The sequence below is a fragment of the Podarcis raffonei genome, chromosome 8 (genome assembly GCF_027172205.1).
Source record: "Podarcis raffonei isolate rPodRaf1 chromosome 8, rPodRaf1.pri, whole genome shotgun sequence".
Lineage (NCBI taxonomy): Eukaryota > Metazoa > Chordata > Lepidosauria > Squamata > Lacertidae > Podarcis > Podarcis raffonei.
In genome coordinates, this window is record NC_070609.1 from 70,432,666 (window position 1) to 70,451,851 (window position 19,186).

The 19,186-nt window shown below is 44.1% G+C and overlaps 1 protein-coding gene across 4 annotated transcripts in view; it reads right to left on the reverse strand.

Annotated features, from left to right (window-relative positions):
* SKI (SKI proto-oncogene) overlaps nucleotides 1-18,710 on the reverse strand; it is a 152,132-nt gene extending 133,422 nt beyond the window's left edge. For 2 of the 4 annotated variants that reach the window (XM_053400669.1, XM_053400667.1), the window contains exon 1: nucleotides 16,554-18,707. In XM_053400669.1, coding sequence (XP_053256644.1) covers nucleotides 16,554-17,504 — 951 coding nt within the window. In that variant the 5' untranslated portion in view covers nucleotides 17,505-18,707. Of the gene's footprint in view, nucleotides 1-16,553 lie in introns of all 4 variants that reach the window. The other 2 variants (XM_053400668.1, XM_053400670.1) reach the window with 2 other exon arrangements.
* Between the last annotated feature and the right edge of the window lie 476 nt (nucleotides 18,711-19,186).

Consider the following 19,186-nt stretch of genomic DNA (forward strand, 5'->3'; position numbering starts at 1 on the left):
GCCAGCTTACAATACAGCAAGATACACTGAACGTCAGCACTGCAGACACCTGGCTAGAATGAGTGAAATCTATGCAATTCTATAGTTGTTACAGAACTATAGAAAAGGCGGGGCGGGGGAGGACCTGATACACCAAAGCTCAATTAATTCTAGAAAGAAAATGAAAGCAATATTTTAATTAGAGGTAATTAAGAGGCATAATTTACCTCTTCTGCACAGTTTGCAAAAGAGCTTTATGAATGAAGAAACAGAAGCATGAGGGTCAAATGTACAGAGTGAGACTCACGAGAATTAACAATGTTACTGAAAAAACCTCACAGTTTTGATAGTTGGGGGGGCTTCACAAATTTACAACAAAACTGTCAAGCAATTAAGGCAAGACACTTTGCACACGAACTTAAACTGCTAATTAAAAAACCCTTGCTTAATTGACTACATTTGCATATCATTCAACTCAAAGGATAAATGATTTCGGCAAGACACTCTCTCACTTCTCTTAAGATAAAGCAAGCCTACAGGTAAAACAAACAGGAGGTACCAAGCAACAGGAGGAGCTTCCGAGAACGGAAGGTGTTGGCTCCTGTATATTAATAAACTGTTCTTCAACAGCATCAACAATCTCCTTTGTGTTTTCTGGGAATAACTCCTTCAGAATAATTTTGCAAAGCCAAATGTGGAGCATCACATCACAAAGACTTGCTAAATGGTTTGTACACCCACCTGGGCATGTACTTTTTACTGTCCAACTCCTTCACCATAAACTGATTCAATTATCCTCCAGCAAGAGAATACCCCCCAAAAAAAATACTTTTCTTTCTTTTGCATGCCCAGAACTATGTTCCAGAGTGCAAGGACAACTAAACAGGGGAGAGAGGACAGCAAAATTGACCATTTCAGTGCTACCCCCCCAAAAAAAAACCCCAATGACATTTTTTCACCTTCCTCAAAAGGAAGGTTTAAAATTGGGTTATCTTGCTGTATCCTTGCAACAATCCGGTGAGGTGGACCAGGCAAGAGGAGCTTGCTTCCCCAAGTCCAATATTCTATTCACTCTGGCTGTTGCAACAAATATGGGTGGTTCATTCAGGCAAATGGTGTTTGAAATGCAAGTGACAGCTGGCTCCCCTTCCAACAAGTCAGAGACAGTCATGCTGCGTAGATACAACAGTGGAAATAGCCTAGATGCCGCCATTGCTTTCTGAAACACTAGCACCTACCCATTTTGCACACTTTTCTCAGCCTACAGGGAATGGTCATAGCTCAATGCCAGAGCATTCATCTTGTGAGCAAGGAGGTATCAGTTTCAATCCCTGGCATCTCCCATTGGCAGTCAGTTTTAACAATACTGAGCTAGGCGAACCAATGGTCTGACTTGGTGTAAGGCACATTCCTATGTTCCTACTGTGCTGGAAACCTGATTCAGAACCCACAGGCAGGCATACAATGGAGGAAAACGCAAGGTTCCTACTGGCCATCAGTGAGAAATGGTTGCACCACCACCTCTATTCCACAAAAGGATTTAAAATACCTCATTGCTAACTCTGCTGTTGCACAAATGGCATCTAATCTTCTCAGTCAGAGCAAAGGAATGGCAAGAGGCACATAAAAGGTCTGAGATTGCATCTCAAGGCTTGATTCAGACACCACTCCAATGTAAATCAAGAGCAGAATCGTTTGAAGTTGATGGTGTTACGCCATCCTAAAACCAACACTCTCAAGATTGGGGTTAGGGTCTATGCCTTCCAATCTTCCAGAGAAATGAGTTAGGTGTTTGTTTAATGAGTTATGCCCTTTCATCTCCCAGCAGGCATTAACATGCCTTTTTTTCTCTTTGCTCTGGTTTTCCAGCTCTGGTTTTCCAGAAAACTGCCTTGTTAATGGACTGGTTGTGGGCAGCGCTAATGGGTAAAAAACAAAAACAAAATCTGATTCTCACTTGCTGTAGTCTGTGTACAAAGCAGGATGTCCCCTTTGCTACTGCATGCCTGCTGGTTTGCTCTCCCTTGCTTGCTGACTGCCTCCTCTCCTCCCTATCTCCTATCAATCCAAGTGGGACCTTGCTTCCTCCCTGTCACACAAGAAGCTCATTCAGCAAAAGGGAAGTCCCAGGATGCATTGAGGCTGTGCAGAGTCTGGAAGGGGAAAGGGGAGGGGAGGCAAAGTTTAAGACTGCATCCAAATGAAGGGGGGGAAACACCGATCTGGTAATGGCAACCTCACAGTTCAGAGAAGGCATTGTTCAGTGCCAACCTTCTATAAACAGATGAGGAGTGTGGTAGGGCGGGGGGAGTTTTCCCAAGAAAGCAAATTCTGGTTTCCAATTGACCACAAAATATTTAGCAGCAACCTTTCCAAATGGTGATTGGTGCCAAAACATAAATAGGCCCCTTGAGGGTCTTCCATTATAATTAACAGAGCAAATTTGGCAACCAGTTATACATTGTGGTAAGGTCTTTGCAGGAATCCAATGCAGGGAATTTTCACCCAATGGGGCCTCGCTGCAAAACACTCTGGAGAAGTTCTAAATCTCTCCCACTTTGGGGGATTTAACACAAACACACACATTTCTCCCAGAGGCTGGGAAGTAGATCATTTTACCACTACTCTTCTTCCTTGCTTTGTGACATCACTATGGTCACTGTGGCAACTAATTGTGATGTCACAGAGGATTATGATTTCAGAGGAGTGAGACTAGGGAGAGTCTAAATAACCACAGGTCTCTTCTGAGTAAGAAAGGAGCTGTTTTCATGCAAATCTGACAAACGAATACAGGCACACAAATAGAAGGGGCTCTTTTCAAGGTCTTTGACTGACAAGTGTAAGCTATCCCCAAAGAGCCAATATATTTTACACACAGCCAAATGTATGAATCTGGCATCCTCATATACATAGTGCAGCTGGGTGAGAGGCCCCAAATCCCCAGATGCTTCATGTGGAAACAACACCTCTCCTTGTGTGAAAAGACTTTTTCCCCCTCATCCAGATTAACAGTTCTGTTTAGTTCCATTCATGGATTCTCAGCTACTCAAGTGGGGTTGCTCAGCTCTGCATTATGCAATGCAGAACTGGCATGTCGGTTTACTAATGCATATTTTAGGTTATCACTGATCCTAAGCCTATTTAGACTTCATAGGGAAAAGACTAGTGGGCAAGGGGACAGAGAGTGTGAAGGAGGTTTCCAGTTTAAATATTAAAACAGATTCCACGATATTTATTGACGTTGCCTTACAAGAATACTGAAAATGTAGTATGTGCCATTGTGATAAGATACTCAACAGAAACAACAACAGTGGCTTATTAGAAATAATGGTTTGCTAGATTCTGTTTTCTCAATTTCTAATTTCCATACACAAACATAACTACGCACAAAATTCCATGTGTAAGAGCCTACACGGTTGCAACAAACCATGGTTTATGTGACTAAAAAAACTACATTTGGGGTGTGAGTGCAAAAATGCTATGAACACTTATAAATGCTTAATATGTTATTCTCAATTCCTTTAATTTCCTGTCACACTTTTAATCCACTCAAACAAAGAAGAGAAATGGAACAATTTAAAAATGAATTAAGGTTCAAGTTATGAAGCAAAGATTTTTTTAAAATGCAGAGATTCCTTCAGTTAACCTTCTTTGTGTAGTATCACATTTCAGTTGTTTCTGTTCTGTCAAAAGCCCCAAGCATGCACTCATGGGTAAAATTATACAGCAGAAAGGACAGTTGCGGGTTTTATTCAACTAAATCCTACTCAGAGTAGATCTATTGAAATTACTAGGCCTAAATTAGTAATATCCATTAATTTCAACGGGTTTATTCTGAGTAAGACTTGCACTAGATAAAACCATGTAATCTTTATTTCTGGACCTTGTGCATGCTGCTGAGCCTGCAACACTATAAAGACCTCTTGCATATTTTCAAGTAAGAGTTGCTGTAGTGTTTTGAGACAGGAGCCTTACACACTGTAGGCATCAGGAAAAGAATGTGGATCAAGAATGCAGGGGATAAGAGTCCCTTTTCTGTTAATGAACAACATTTCTTAGAAATGCTTCATTTAAGTGAAAATACATTCATTTCATAGAAGCATAGAACTGTAGTGTTGGAAGGGGACCCCAAGAGTCATCTAGTCAAACCCCCATACACACACTATTTCAGATGAGTATTCCTTCCAGTAGGTCCTCCTACACACTGCTCTACAACACATATATGCAGATAGACAATTTGTAAATACTGGTAACTAGAAGTGAATAACATGGTATTCATCTGGTGCCAAAAAGATAACAAAGTTGGCACCAGCTAAGCATATATGGGAAGCAGGTTCAACAAGAGAAAATCTCCAATCCTGAATCCTTGTCTGCTTCACATCATAAGGTAGGGAGTGCCTCAGAATGTCTGCTTGGTGTTGGCCTCCTTTTTGTAGAGAAACCCATGTGGCAACCAACTTTTCAGCAAAGTTCTTTCTATTATCCCAGGTCTTTGAATATCTTATTAACATGTTAGTGTTACCTTGACGTCAACTGATGTTAGTCTCTACTCAGTTTGATGTCAATTAAGTTTGTTTTAGCATATGTGTGTGCGTCTTCTAGGTTTTTGTATGTTAAAAAACTGCTTGTATTTGCTGCTTGGCTTGTTTATTATTCTGAACTGTTTGTGTTCTGACATTTTTCTTTCCACTCTTGTTTTATATCACTTGTACATAATCTAGAGGCTGATTACATAAGGCAACGGATAAATGTAGTGAATACTCTTAATACCCCCACAGAAAGAAGAGAATATTATCAGTATCCCCAAACCTCTCCCATTTGCCAATATCCCTTTCCCCACTGGCCATGATGATGATACTGTGCACACATTTGTAAATAGCCATAAGGGTAACATAGCAGTGAGACAGGAACAATGTTCCTATGAGACACACCCATCACCTTCCCACTCAAGGCAGGAAGTGGGTTGACTCCCCTCACAACTCAACTGTATTGCTCTAGAGGCTAGGGTTTCAAGCTGAGGTCCTTCTCAGAGACTGCCTGAATGGAGGCAGAAAACCCCATACCTCAAACTTTGTGGTTCAACCGCATCAGTACAGACTCTCAATAAAAAAAGGACCCGCTTGGGATGTGGTGACTGAGACGTAATGATGGCACGTTCTTGGAACTGGAAATGACTTACAGAGAAGGAAATAAAAATCTAGACTTCCTATTAAAACCAATCCACACTAATATATGAAAAAATAGGGTTCACAATAAATTCTCAAAGCAGTATAATACTTCTGATGTTGAATGTATTATTATGATAGACTCCTAATTCCTAGACCTATTAATTAAGAGTTTACCTCCAGGTTATAAAAAAGGTGAAGAAAATGCCATAAAGTATCTTGCCTTGTTTAAATCACAAAATTGAATGATCCAGATTTCAAATAGAGGCATAGGTGAAGTAATATATTTCAGTACCTATTTTACCCTACATGAGGTGCAGCTGAAGATTTTCAATCCACACAGGAACAATTACCAAAGCTTTGGAGCACACTGAACTAGCCAACAGCTTTAAAAATGCTTCTTAAAAATAACCTATATCACTGAGTGCCAAGTTTTATGTCTGAAAAAACTAACAGCCACCTATGTACCAGGTATGAGGGTTCTCTAGAGATGTTGCTGGACTACAACTCCATTCAACTCTGACGACTGACCATACTGGCTAGGGCTGATGGAAGTTGGAATCCTATCACATGTGGAAGGCTGCAGGTTCCCAATCACTGGTTTAGGTACAAATATATTTAAGCATGCTCCCATGAGCTTACAGTCCCATGGCAAATGGCCAGCTGGCACCCATACCTTACAGAAGCAGTGTGTGCTTACAAATACTATACTCTGTGGGGCAAACATCATACGGGGGTTGGCCATCTCCTTTGTTCCTTGCTTGTGAGCTTCCCAAAAACAGCAAGCCAGCTACTCTAGAAACAGGATGCTGGGAAAGATGGGCATTTGGTCTGATCCAGCAGGACAGTCCTTATGTTAGCACAAGGATCATAAAGAGGAGAGCCTCATAGCAATTAGCATAGTGTGGACATCTGATTTCTTTGCCATCTTGTATAATCACATATTTAGAGAGCGGGGAGGGGGGAGAGACTTGAAACACAGCTCAATACTTTGTATGCATCCAGGAGTTTGTTTCCACCCATCATCCTCTGAACAGATCCCTGTGCCATATCACAAACAGCTTTTGAAACTCCCCTGAATTTCAAAAGCAGGTTGCCATATGGCATGGGGGTGGAAGGGATACTGTTGAAAAGTTCAAAATTTTAGACACAGTTCTTTGGATCCTGGCCAACAACTTTAAAAGCCGACATAATCCAATATTGAAGAAAAAACTTGTTTCCATCCTTGTTTCTAATTTTTAGAAGAATGCTCCTAGGCAAATGTTGCGCAAAAGTCAGCAAACAAGAGCTCCCTGAAGTGGCTGAACCTTATTTCAAAGTCAGGGATTCTTTATGTCAAGATTATGTCAACACTTTTCTGAAACTAGCTGTTCTGTGTGCTTTTGCGCATTCAGCCACCAAAATTCAGCCAGAGAAAAGAAGATACTGAGTTGTAACCAATGCTAGTCCTACTCAGAGTAGATCCACTGAAATTAATGGGTATTATTAACTCAGTTTCATTCATTTAAAAGGGTGAATAATAGCTAGGTACAACCCATTGCGCCTTGTATTTAAAAAAAAACTATTCTGGTAAAAGAGGATATTAAACAGGAATGAATGTTCAAATGTTAGGTATCAATGCAAATACAAAGTAAAAATTCCTCCCTATTCTTTCATATGTCCAGTTAAAGATTTAAAATAATAAACTGCTTGCAAAGCAAGCTCCACAAAATGTAGCAAAGCTGCTTAAAATATATTTCATTTTAAAGCTTGAATAATTTAACAATGGGGGAAATCCACCTTAAACTTATGCAAGCCTTTTGGAGAGTGAGGATGAGGTTACAGTTTGTGCAACCATTTCAGTGAAGAGAGAGGAAGGAAAAGAGTCCAGAGATCAAAATCAGGAGGCTGGTCTGACACCTCCCTGGGCAGAGCACAGCATTAATAAACCACACAGAAAAATTAATGGGGTATGCTTGAGTTGAAAGACAACAGGCACTTCTGGGGCTCAGATGGGGCTCGCTTCAAGAGCAGCTAACCTGTCATTGAATCTGGAAGGATTGCTCTCCTGAACCCATCAGCATATACTGGAGCCTCTGTTATACTTAACCCAGACTTCCTAACACTTGATATCCTGTCTGCTATTTCAATGCCCTTACTCAACTGTTTCAGACAGACATTACACAAACTGGCTGGTGGAAAAGGGGTTGGGAAACCAAGCAGCAATCTGAGTCTATGACCTTATTCTTTTAACATGATACCACTAACTTAAGCAGAGGTTGGGGGGAGGGGGAGGTATGGAAAGGCACAAAGATTACTCTTTTCACTACTCAGGCCTGATCTTGCCTAGTCAGGCAATGCCACTGGAATCCACATCAAGATGCCACCCATTTCTTGCATTAGTAGCAAGAAACTGCGCTTACTATTATGTGCTGGTGCTTGAATCTTATTAGTCACAAAAATACATATTAACCACTGAGGGTTTTGCTAGACACGTTTGGAAAATAATCCGCCACTCTGAACATTTCTTCTGTAAAGAAAATGGGTCATGGATGTGGGGTGGGGAATTCACTGGGCACTGTTGTAGTTTCGTTGTGTTGTGCTGTGTTCTAATATGAACAAAAATGTTTCATTAAATGCTCAGCTGCTGCCCAATTAAATAAATTTTAATTGAATGTACACGTTTTAGCTGATTAATCTATTGATTGAACCTGCGTATCGGAAAAAAAACACTAGGTTGTATCGCATCCATTCACAGAAGGAAATTGCACTGACAGAAGGAGGCCTTCCATTCATTGGACACATGACTGAATGCAAATACCATTCTTCCTTTCTTTTTACAGAAGACACACGCACCTCAGTGCAAGCATCATCTTAGAAGAGGAATTCCCATCTTTCATTTAGAAAAAGTTATAGTCCGCTTAATCACAAAACTCTAAGAGGTGTGCATAACAAAATTATCGATAAAACACAGCTAACATCCACAGAACTTTTAAAAATACACAAAGCATTAATAAAACACAGATAAAAAAAACACTAAAATAAACATAAGTAAGTAAATTATGTGTCTAGATTTGCTTGCTGAAATGGGGGGGGGGGGGACCACAAAGTTTTCAGCAGGCATTCTAAACAATACAGTGAGGGTGCCTGCCACTCTCCTGGGAAGCTGCCTTATATTAAATCAGTCCCATGGTTCCATCTAGCGCAGTACAGTAGGTCCAAAACTTCTGCAGAGGTTACATTCTGGGGACCCTCACACAAAGGCAAAATTGTGCAAAGTCAGGAAGACTCCTGGAACTGCTCCCTCCATGCAATCATTCCTGCCTGTTCAACACCAGCATGCTGAGGGAGCAAGATCTCAGGAGCCTCTCATGGCCTTCCAGAGCCCTCATGTAACCTTCGTATAGGCCAATAAGCAAGGTGGAGAGCTTAAAATGCTCCTGCCATGCCAAGTTTTCCTGCAGTTTTAAAGCCCTCTCCCTTGCTTTCTGGGCTCTAGGAAGGTCACATGAGGGCTCTGGAAGCTCTTTTGAGATCTCACACAGCTCCTTTTCCCCAGTCTCTCATCCTCTTTCTGTTTGTTTTTCGCCAAAGCATGCAAGGTTGCAATTGCGTAAGTAAGTTGCACAGAAGTTTGGGGCATACTGTACTGTCTACAACGACTGGCAGCAGCTCTCTAGGATTTCAGGCTTGGGGCTCCCCCTGCACTACATGGAAATGAGCCTGGGATCTTTTGCAAGAAAAGCATGTGCGTACAGTCCTTCCACAAACAGCCTAGATATTGACCTTATAATACTTTTAATTTGTAGAATGTACATCCTATCTTCCCAGTTAAAGCAGTTTATAAACTTTACTTAGAGTAAATGCCCCTCTTATAAATACACTGGATTCTTTATCCTTCCCTGTACTCTTAAATATTTGTCATGAAACCTAGAGCGGGGGGGGGGGGGGAGACACAGCATGCCTCCAGTATGCAAAGAAAAGTTGCCCTTCATGGTTTCCCCCACCCCACCTCATGTAAAAACAGTCTCCTCCACCCCCATCCCAAATCAGCAGTGTATTAATGTTGGTCCTATTATTTTCCAGGCTCCTTGCAAACTGAAGACCATTGTGTGAAAAGTTGCCTGAGGCAGCAGAATGGAATGCAAATCTTACCTGTACAAAGATGGAAATGTTTTCTCCTCAGGTTTGGAAATATATATATTAAAATGCCTTCCTTTCCCCCCATGAGAAAAATGTGGAGAAAGGAACATAAGCAATTAAATTTTACACAGGCCTTACTTAGCGTTGCAAGGTCCCCCCATACATTAAAAAAAAAATTACAGCCAAGCATACGTATTAAGAAATTGCTTTTACTAATTGACAGGCAAATTGATTTATGTTCTAAGTCTACTCTGCTAAAATAAATTAATGTTATTAATTGGCGGCAGGAGTGAAGAAGGTTCATGAACCATACCAGATTGGAACCATGACCAACACATGCTTCCTAACTTTGTGGGTGACCAAAGGCTTCACCACAGAACTGAACAGAATTTTTTTTTAAGCAACAGGCTGGCTTATATTGCATGCTGCCCAGTCACTCCTGCTTCCTATCTCCTCCAGCCAATACATGCCAACAAGCCACCAGCCAGGTGCCTGCAGGCATACATAGAGCATGTACTCCAGGGCCAACCAAGGTCCCAAATTGAGTCCACTTTCACACTACATGCTCAGCCAAACTATGGCTTGGCACATACACACAATGGCTCCCAAGGAGATCTCAGCTGCTTTGCTCCTCCCCAGGGTTTTTTGGGGTCATCGCAGGATGATAGTATAAAGCCAAGAATTGGTTTAGTGTGTCACCTGAGTCCACATTCAATGGTTACAGGTAATGGTTAAGGAGGAGGGACCCTAAACACAATCCTGATTTTGGAGACAAGTCTAGCACAGCTGCTGTCCCACAATGACCTAAAAAGCCTAGGGAGGAGCACAATCCTTCACATTCACACCTGCACAATTAGACATCTACACAAAGGCCTGGTTTGCAGAAGACAAAGAAAATTGGAGGGGGGAACATGCTGTGTGGAGGTGTGTAACCATCTCTTCTTTAAGGCATGCAGCAGTTCCAAGGTTGCAGTGGTGGAGAGTCGTTTCCCCTGGAGGGCACAAGCCTCCCCTGAGGCTTTTTGCTGCTGCCGCCACCACAAATTCCCAGCTGGCTGGATTGCAACCACTACAAAATGCAAAAAGCCTCAATGGTCTCACAAGATCACTCCAAAAGCTGCATTACCTCAGCATGAATAGGTTTCCGCTCTTTGATCTCTTGCTGCTACACCTTTCACTGGCTTGGGAGGGATTGTTATTATTATTATTATGAAACAGAAGCAGGAACTTTTGCTGTGTTTGTTTGCATATGACAATCCAGAACATTCATCCTGCCTCAGGGAACACCAGGCCTGAGGGAATGCTGCTGCATAGAAAGGTGTGTATCTGCTTATTTCCTCTTTTCTTCCCTTAATCTGACAGCTACTTCAGACACAGTTTTTCCCCCCAAAAGTATTCAGGATGAAAGCGCAAGATGAAAACTGGCAAGAGTTTTCCAATGACTGTACACAGGAAAATAATCAGGTGTGTGACTTCCAGGCATTACATTTTACCTGTTTCCCCTCCTCTCCAACATCCATGTAGGAAAAATACAATGCATGAAAGGAACAACCTTGATTTTATATAGTTTTACTGAACATGCACATTGTGGAAAATGTGAACAGAGAAAGCTTCCTCACACTCGGTGTAGCTCAGGATTGTCTGCACTGACTGGCAGTGACTCAGTCTAGGTTTTCAGACAGGGAATTTCTCCCAACCAGAGATTGAACCTGGGACCTTTGGCATGCAAAGCAGATGCTCTCCCCTTGAGCTATGGCCATTCCTACATGGCCAGTGGTAAGGGATGATGGGATGATACAGCCAAACAATATCTAGAGGGTACATTAAAGACTGCAATTCCATAGCACAAACAGAGATTTCCAGGGATTGAACCTAGGACCTTTTGCACGCAGAACATGTGTTATACTTCTAAGCCATGGCTCCTCAAACTGAATGTCAAATTATTTGTAGTGTTCCAAATGGCAACCCAGATCAAATGACAGGACCCCAGGACTACATGGCCCACGAACCAACAAGGCCCCTTCTAAGCAGCATGTTTCCTCACCACAGTGACATAGCATACAGGAGAGGAGACATGTATCAAACAGACTGTGATTGGAACAACATGGGCAGGAGGGGGAAGAGACTGGTGAAACTCATTCTTGAACAAAATCATTTTCACATATACAGTTGACCAGGATGCAGGAACCAGTTAGAAGATGAGGAAAGACTAGAGACTTGGGGAGTGGGACAGGGAGGAGGGAAAGCTCAACAATGAATGTGTTGGAGGGGGCGGGGGAGAAGGTAAAAGAACAAAGTCCAAAAGGTGATGTGGCTTAGGGGATTTGAAGAACTCCACAAAGGAATGATTAAGCCCTAGGAATGCAAATAAATAACATGCTAGGAGAAACCAAACTCAAGGTGGGAGGTACCAAAAGAAGCTGAAACACACACACACCCTTTTCCCCTCCTGGGGTTGCTGCATGGGTGGAATAGTCCCAAGTGTTACTGAACTCAGAACTATGCCAATATGTGAGCACAATAATTGTCTTGCAGCAGACAATTTCACCAAACTCCAGTATTTTCTTAGGCAGGCAAATGCATCTGGGAGGCTTGCAAAGGAAAGAGTCATCCTGTGTTATTGGAGAAAGGCCATAGCTCAATGGTATGTAGAAGAGTCCAAGTTCAATCCCCAGTATCTCCATGTGGGGCTGAGAAAGACCTCTTGCCTAAACCCTGAAGAGCCACTGCCAGTCAGTGTAGACAATACTGAGCTAGATGGGTTGTTTGATGCAGTTCAAACCAGCTTCCTATGTTCTCAGTATCTGAGGAGTCAGAGGTGTATTGCCTCTGCTTATGGAGGGAGAATATCACTGGGCTTCAAATTACAGCCCAACATCAACTTTTGCATATGAAGGCAGAATCCAGCAGCAGGAGAAAAATGCATCTCACAGACCCACCACAGAAAGCTTTCAGCAACTCACCAAAGAGACATCAGGTACATTAGGCTCAGTGGAGTATTCACAAGGTGTAGGTCCATGGCATTTACAGGCACACCTGATAAAAGATCTCATCTGAACCCCTGGAGAGCCAGTGTCAACCAGTCCTGAGCTAAATGCATCAGTGGTCTGACTCAGTATAAGAGCAGTGATGGCTAGTATCTACTGTGATGGGTAGGAATGAATCCAGAGAGCCCAGACAGTAGGTAGGGTTAGGGCTAATGGAAGGGTTAACTAATTCTGATTTTGTCCCTATCCTCTTCCCTGCTGAATTCTGCAGGGGTGATACTGAGGAGGAGGAAGCTGGCACCCACTGAACTTGCTTTAGATTGTAAGGAGGAGGCTGGCTGAGGGCAGAATGTGCTTGGTGAGGCAGCTGCAGCTTCCGCTGGGTATAAGGCAGATGTGTTTTTTATCTTACAGTCCACTTTGGGGAACTATTCTCCAAAGCTTACTGCAGGAGAGCCACATAAAGTCATCCTACTACCAACCAACTCCCACAAACCCAGGGGGGCGGGGTAGGATCACCCCTACCTCTTTGTATTCAAACAATCCACATTGTCCCCATCCAACAGCTGGGACACACTCCCAAGAAGGATCATCATCATTATTATGCAGGGCACACAAGGCAAAAACCCACAGAGGCCCACGATTTGCAGACAGCTGTGAGCAAAAGACACACACACAGAGCTTAAGGATGAGATGCAGATAGAACTTAAATATAGTAAATGCAAACAGCCAAACACAAGATTGGTTAGGTTTCCACCACCATTTCCTCCCTAGGCAACCTCAATTTTATTTCAATGTTATTTGCCTCTGGCCACAGTCTACCAACCCTGCAGCTCTGTGTGTGTTTGTATGTGGTTATTGTTTTGCTCCCAGCATGGCTATCTGCTACAGCACAAAACATGCAATAACCCTTTGGCTATGTCTGATGGAAAAATGAATGGGAGAGAAGCAGCTTTTTGTTGGGATGCCAGACAGGTGACCTACCTGCTAGCAAAGTCTTCTCAAGAGCAAAAACACAAGTTCTTCTAGCCATAGTTAAAAGTCTTGAAACAACTCACCATGGGAAGGGAGGTGAAATAATATTTCAACTCCATCCCATTCTTGGGGCACAGGCAGAGATATATGCATATCCTGGCTTTCTTCCCACCACAGCTGCTTCACAACTGAGGAAAAGCAAAGGCTGCCCATTTCAATCTGATGGGGAAACAGTATTTCAAGCAATGTATTATGGTTAGCACTGAGACCAAGGTTTTAATTTGGTCTCAAGCTTCACACCAACCCTGGACTAATTTGCTGGATGCCTTAAAAAAAAAGTAGTGGGCCAGATACACACGATACACACACACACACACACACACCCTTGAAGTTACTGAGAATTTCTATGCTAGTTTCTGATTTCTTTCATAAATCAATTCATTATTCTCTTTCATATATCCGAAAGTCATTCAGAAACACAATCGAAATGGTAACTGAAAACCATAAAAATGGAAGTCCATTACAATGGGGGGGGGGGCTAAATATGTACAAGCAGCTATGACTAATATGACACTATAAATAAAGTTGTGCAAGAACACTCAAGAGTTTGGGCACAGAAATATTATTTCTTTGTGCTGCCCAGAATGGAAAGAGATGTTGGTTGCCTTCAAAAAGATGCATATTTTTTAAAAAATGGGCCCCTGCATTCTCAGTGCACCTCCACTTTCCATTCATATGCCCCAAACAGCCACTTTTAGCATATGATTAGCTGAAGACAGACAAGCCATTAGCAGCACATAATAAATAATGTGGGTCTTTAGACCTACAATAGCTCTTATGCTGAATCTGTGGAGGAGGAGGGGAACTAAGGAGAAAACAAGAACTACTTCCTTCACTTTGAAAGGGGAAATAGCCAAGTAGACAGGAATGGAAAGATATCCCAAAGCCTGGTGGGTTTCTGTTGTTGTTGTTGTTGTTGTTGTTGTTGTTGTTGTTGTTGTTTGTATGCACATTCAGCCTGTTTCCCAAAAGGAGAAGCTGCACATGCCTTTATCTCCAGATGTGTGTGGGTGCTTGAACATTCTCTCCAAAATAGGTGTGTGGGAGTTTAAAGGGGAGCGGGAAGGGGAAGAAGTCTGAACTGAACATTCCCTTAATAAGTATTAAATGAGTCTCCTTTGATACCCTATAATTTCCCATGACTATCAAAAAAAGTCTGTGCAGTTAAGGAGTTAACTAGACCTTTCTCCTTTGCTGCACCTTGCATTCTTTTGAATAGTCAGATGTCTTGTCTGACCCTGGGCATTTTTTTCAAGCTACCCCATAGCATAAGTACCCCCACTGACCAGGACTGATGCCAACACAAGGTCTCCCCTCCCAACTTTCTCACCCAGTCACCAACTTTGAGAAGTCTGGAAATTGAATACTGCTGCAGATTAAAGAGTACCTAGCTGTCTGGCTGGGCAGACTCCGCAATTGCCTATCATACTTTAAAAGCTTGCTGCAGCAGTTGTCCCAGGACACATCCATTTCCTTAGTGTAAATATAACTCATACACAAACTAGCATCAGGAGAGAAAAGGGGTGGAGGGGGGACTAGATCAACACTGCACAGAGCACCAAAAATACACTATGTAGTCTGCACACATATATCAACAGCATCTGCAAGTACCCTGGATTGGAACATCCTGGGATCAGTGGTGGCTGGTGCCCATTGTGACTGGAAGGGAGGAAGGCATGGAGCCCAAACAGTAGATGCGGTCAGAGCCAATGACAGGGAGAGCCAACTAATTTTAGTTTTGTCCCCATCATCTTGGCTGCTGAGTTCTGCAAGGGTAACAATGACTGGAGGAGGAATCTGACAGGCAGTGCCACCCCCTGGACTAGTTGTAAATTAGAAAGCAGGCAGGTGGGGGCTGGCTGAGGACAGACTGAGGTTGGTGGGGAGGTGCCTCATTTGCCCTAATGGACCTGCCTCCACTGTCTGGAATCTATCTGGTTGTGTGTTTGTTTATCCTGCCAATGCAATACATTTAGAAGCTTTTCAGCTCTCGTTTCCGTCACTACATTTGTCAAGTTTTGAGATTAATCCTAAGGATAGAAGCCAGTGATTTCTGCCTGTAGATAATCAATTCATTCATTCATTCAATTCATCTTTCCTTGCCCTATTTGTAGCACCACATATACCTATTTGAGTTTGTTAAGATGCAAAACCCAAGGGCAGAATATGGTAGGCCACCTTTTGTGTCCTGTTTAAACAGGTGCATAAAATGTACAGTTTTTAAGTTTGCAACAAGAAAAGTGAACAGAATAATGGTAAATGTGTGGACTCCCCCCCCCCAAAAAAAGACAGATCTGTTAAAAGGATTTTTAAACAAATCCAATTTTGCTGCTATAGTTAAAGTCCAGTAGAGAGCCCTGCTAGTCTACAGAAGTAAATATACCCCAAAATAAGAAAGACCAAAGGGTAAATTTCAAAAGAAAAAGCCAGCTCCCTTGAGACTGTTTGAAAAGAAAAAAGGATAAAACAGCCCAATGTGATTCACCTTAAGAACCTATCAGCACAATCCTATTTCTATTCCTAAATAAGTCTGACAGAGTTCTTTATTCTCTAGAAGTACAATCCTAAGCATCCTTTTCTGATTACTAAGTCCCACTGGATTCAATAGGACTCACTTCTGAGTCTGCACACCTAGGACCATGCTTCACCAAAGTTTGCATGCATGGTATAAGCATCCTTGAGGTGAATGCAGCAGGTTTTTTCAGCTGCTCTCTCTCACACATTACTCCTTTCAGAAAGAGTTATGTGGGACTCTTACAGCTAGATGCACATTTACCTAGGAAGTAGCCCAGTCGAACACAATGAGGCTTATTTCCCAGTGAGCATGCAGTGCCTTCTCACTACATAGCTCCCAATCCCTGAGAGAACAAGGTCTATTTAAAACAGTTATCGCCTGAACCACAGACTGGTGGGAGTCCAATAAGAGATTATATATGATCCCTTCCGGGATCCTACTACATGGTTCAGGCAATAGCCACTTAAAGTGGCTATCTGTGGGACTGTGTAAAATATGCAGCCAATTCTATCTGCATTTTTATTCAGAAGTAGGTCTCACTGGGTACGCATAATAGATGCTAGAGATGCACCAAGTATCTAGCTGCAGAGTTTGTACAGTTGCAACCCTTACCCTTGCCACCGAAGTTCACACACCATTTTTCTTTCTTTTTAAGCAATCTCGACAGAGTTTTTAAGAGCCCAATTCTTTAGCGACCCCATCCCCAAATTTAAGCGCCGATCCCCCAAAACCAAATCCAAGAGGACTCACCCTGGGTGCTTTCCTCTTGTATCGGTTGCTGTAGTCGAACTTCTCCTTCATCTCATCCAAGCACTGGCCCAGTCTGGCTTTCTCTTCTTTGCCGGAGTAATCCTGGCTGAGGAGGATGTAGGCTCGCCAGTTGGCCGAGTCGAAGCCCCAGTGGCAAGTCCGGTTCTCCAGGGACTTGTGCGAGTGGATGACAAACTTGTGCGGCGGGTACATGAGCCGGCAATCGAGGCACTGGATGCACGCCGCGCCAGGGCTGCTATACAGCTCCGGCACCAGGAGCCCCTTACATTTCCCGAAACATTCGTGGTATACCTTGAAGCTCCGCTCGGTCAGCTCCAGCTCGAGCGCGGCCCCGTGGTGGCTCCCGGAGAACTCCTTCTTGCAGCGCCCCGGCGGGTAGGCGCCTCCGTAGAGCAAGGCGTTGCAAAGCCTCTCGGCGTCCGTCTTAGTGATGAGCCCGCAGGAGGGCGCCGAGAAGGGCAGGATGCCCATGACTTTGAGGATCTCCAGCTGGTCCGCCGTGCAGCGGGAGCAGTAGATGTGGAGCTCGTCGCACACTGCGTTGATCTGCTGCAGCGAGAAGTCGCGCAGGACGGAGTTGAGGATCTGCGGCAGGCAGAGGCGCTTCTCGCCGCCCACCACGAAGCACGAGATGGTCTCGCCCTCCAGGACGGTCTCGCAGTGTTCGGTCGAGCGGTCTGAGGGCATGAAGAAGGGCCCCGGCATCACCGGCGGCGGCTGGATCGGCGGCAAGTGGAGCACAGGCTCCGCCGAGGAGGACGTCGAGGACGAGGACTCCTTGCCGTTCTCCCGCTTGTACAGCAGCTCCTGCGCCCAGCGCGCAGAGAAGGCGGCTGGACCACCCAGCGAGTTCATGGAGCTCAGATGAAACTGTTCCAAGGTCTTCTGCAGGCCGGGATGAGGCTGGAAGCTGCTCCTTACAGTCTCCATTTTAGGTTATTTTGTGGTGGTCTCCCGCCTTTTTATTCCTTTTTTAAAAAAATAACAATAAGAAAATAATAACTCCTCCTTTCTAGGTTTTTCACCAAAGGCAATGCAAAAAACTAAACCGAACCTCGCTTAAAATCTTTTCCAGGCTTCTGTTTTTCTTTTCCTTTAGAGGCGAGAAACGCCGCTCTTCTTAAATTTGTTGTTGTCCATTGAAGACGGCGAAGGAGAGAGGGAAGCCACTCAAGAATCTCATATTATTCGCCCCCCCCCCAAAAAAAAGAAAAACACGTTTCCTCCCGGTGGGTTACTTTTGGTCCGCTTTTCCAAACACCCCCTCGGTAAGTTTGGGGTTCTTAGTTGTTGTTCTAAATACACTGGAGCAAAAGAAGAGCCAATCCAGGGGGAAAATATTTATATCTTCGGGGAGGGGGAGAGGAAAAAGTTATAAAAAGAAAAAGCGCACTGCCTTCTCAAAGAGTAGCTTGCCCTCCCACCTCCATTCAAGCCAGCAGTCTTCAGTTCACACAAACACACACGAGGCTCACACAAAACCGACCGATCAACCTCCCTCCCTCCCCCCCTCAAAAAAATTGCTAATAAATCTGTAGCAACAACGTGGAAAGGGGTCTGAAGAGAGTCAATAGCACCAGAGGGTCTTGAAAGATGTCCAAATAGCAGCGGCGTCGGCGTCTGGCGTCGGGGAAGTCAGCTCCTTTCTGTCCATGTCCACCAAAAAAATGTTTTTTAAAAGGAAAATAATAATGTGCGTGTGTGTGTATTTTTATATAGAAGGTCGATCTCCGGAAGCGGGATGATGTAGTGTGAGGCAAAGCAAAAAAAATTTTTTAAAAAAAATTAAACCCCCCCTTCCAAAATTCTGAGGCGGCTGCTACTGTAGCGAGGCGTCTCCTTCCTTCTTCGCCCCCTCTTGTTCTCTCTGCTACTCGTGGTCCCTTGAAACTGCGGGTGGGGGTGGGAAGAGAAGATTTCCTTTCTTTTAAAGAGTTGCTTCGTTCTTTCTTTTTCTCTCTGGCTGGCTTTGCTTTCCGCCTCTTCTCCTTTTCAATGTGGGAGCCGCGGCAGCTCACATCCTCCCAACTCCACGCTCCAGCCCAGACTGAGGGTGTTTCAGAGCTGAGCTAATGCAGGCAGGCAAGGCTGGCTGGCTGGCTGTGCACTCCTCCCCCTCCGCGCCCCCCCCCCCCACCTCACTGTTTGTTGGTGTCTGCCTCAGCTCTTGAATCCCAGCCAAGAATGTGACCAACTCCCCAGGCTGAGCTCTTCCAGGAACAGGCGCCGCCTCCCTCCGGCTCTGTTCTCATCCTCCTCCACCTCCTCCTCCTCCTCCGAGCCGCTCTGCAAAAAGGCAAGCGAGACATAACACGCCTGCGCGCGCGCGCGCACACACACACACACACACCGGGAAACAGAAGAAGGCGCGGGCGGGGGGCAGGCAGCCCAGAGCTGCGATGGGGAGGGTAAAGTGTTGGGTTCATAGACCTCGAGGCTGCGAGAAAGAGACGTGCGGTAGGGCGGCTCTGTGAATGAATTTGCGCTTGCTTCTCCTCTCCCTAGTTGTTGTTTTTGTGGGGGGTGGAACGGTTGTATGGTGGGGGTGGGGGGCTGGAGCCGGTGGACAAAGTTTCATACAAGAGAATGAGAAAGCACTTAGGCTGTGGGTC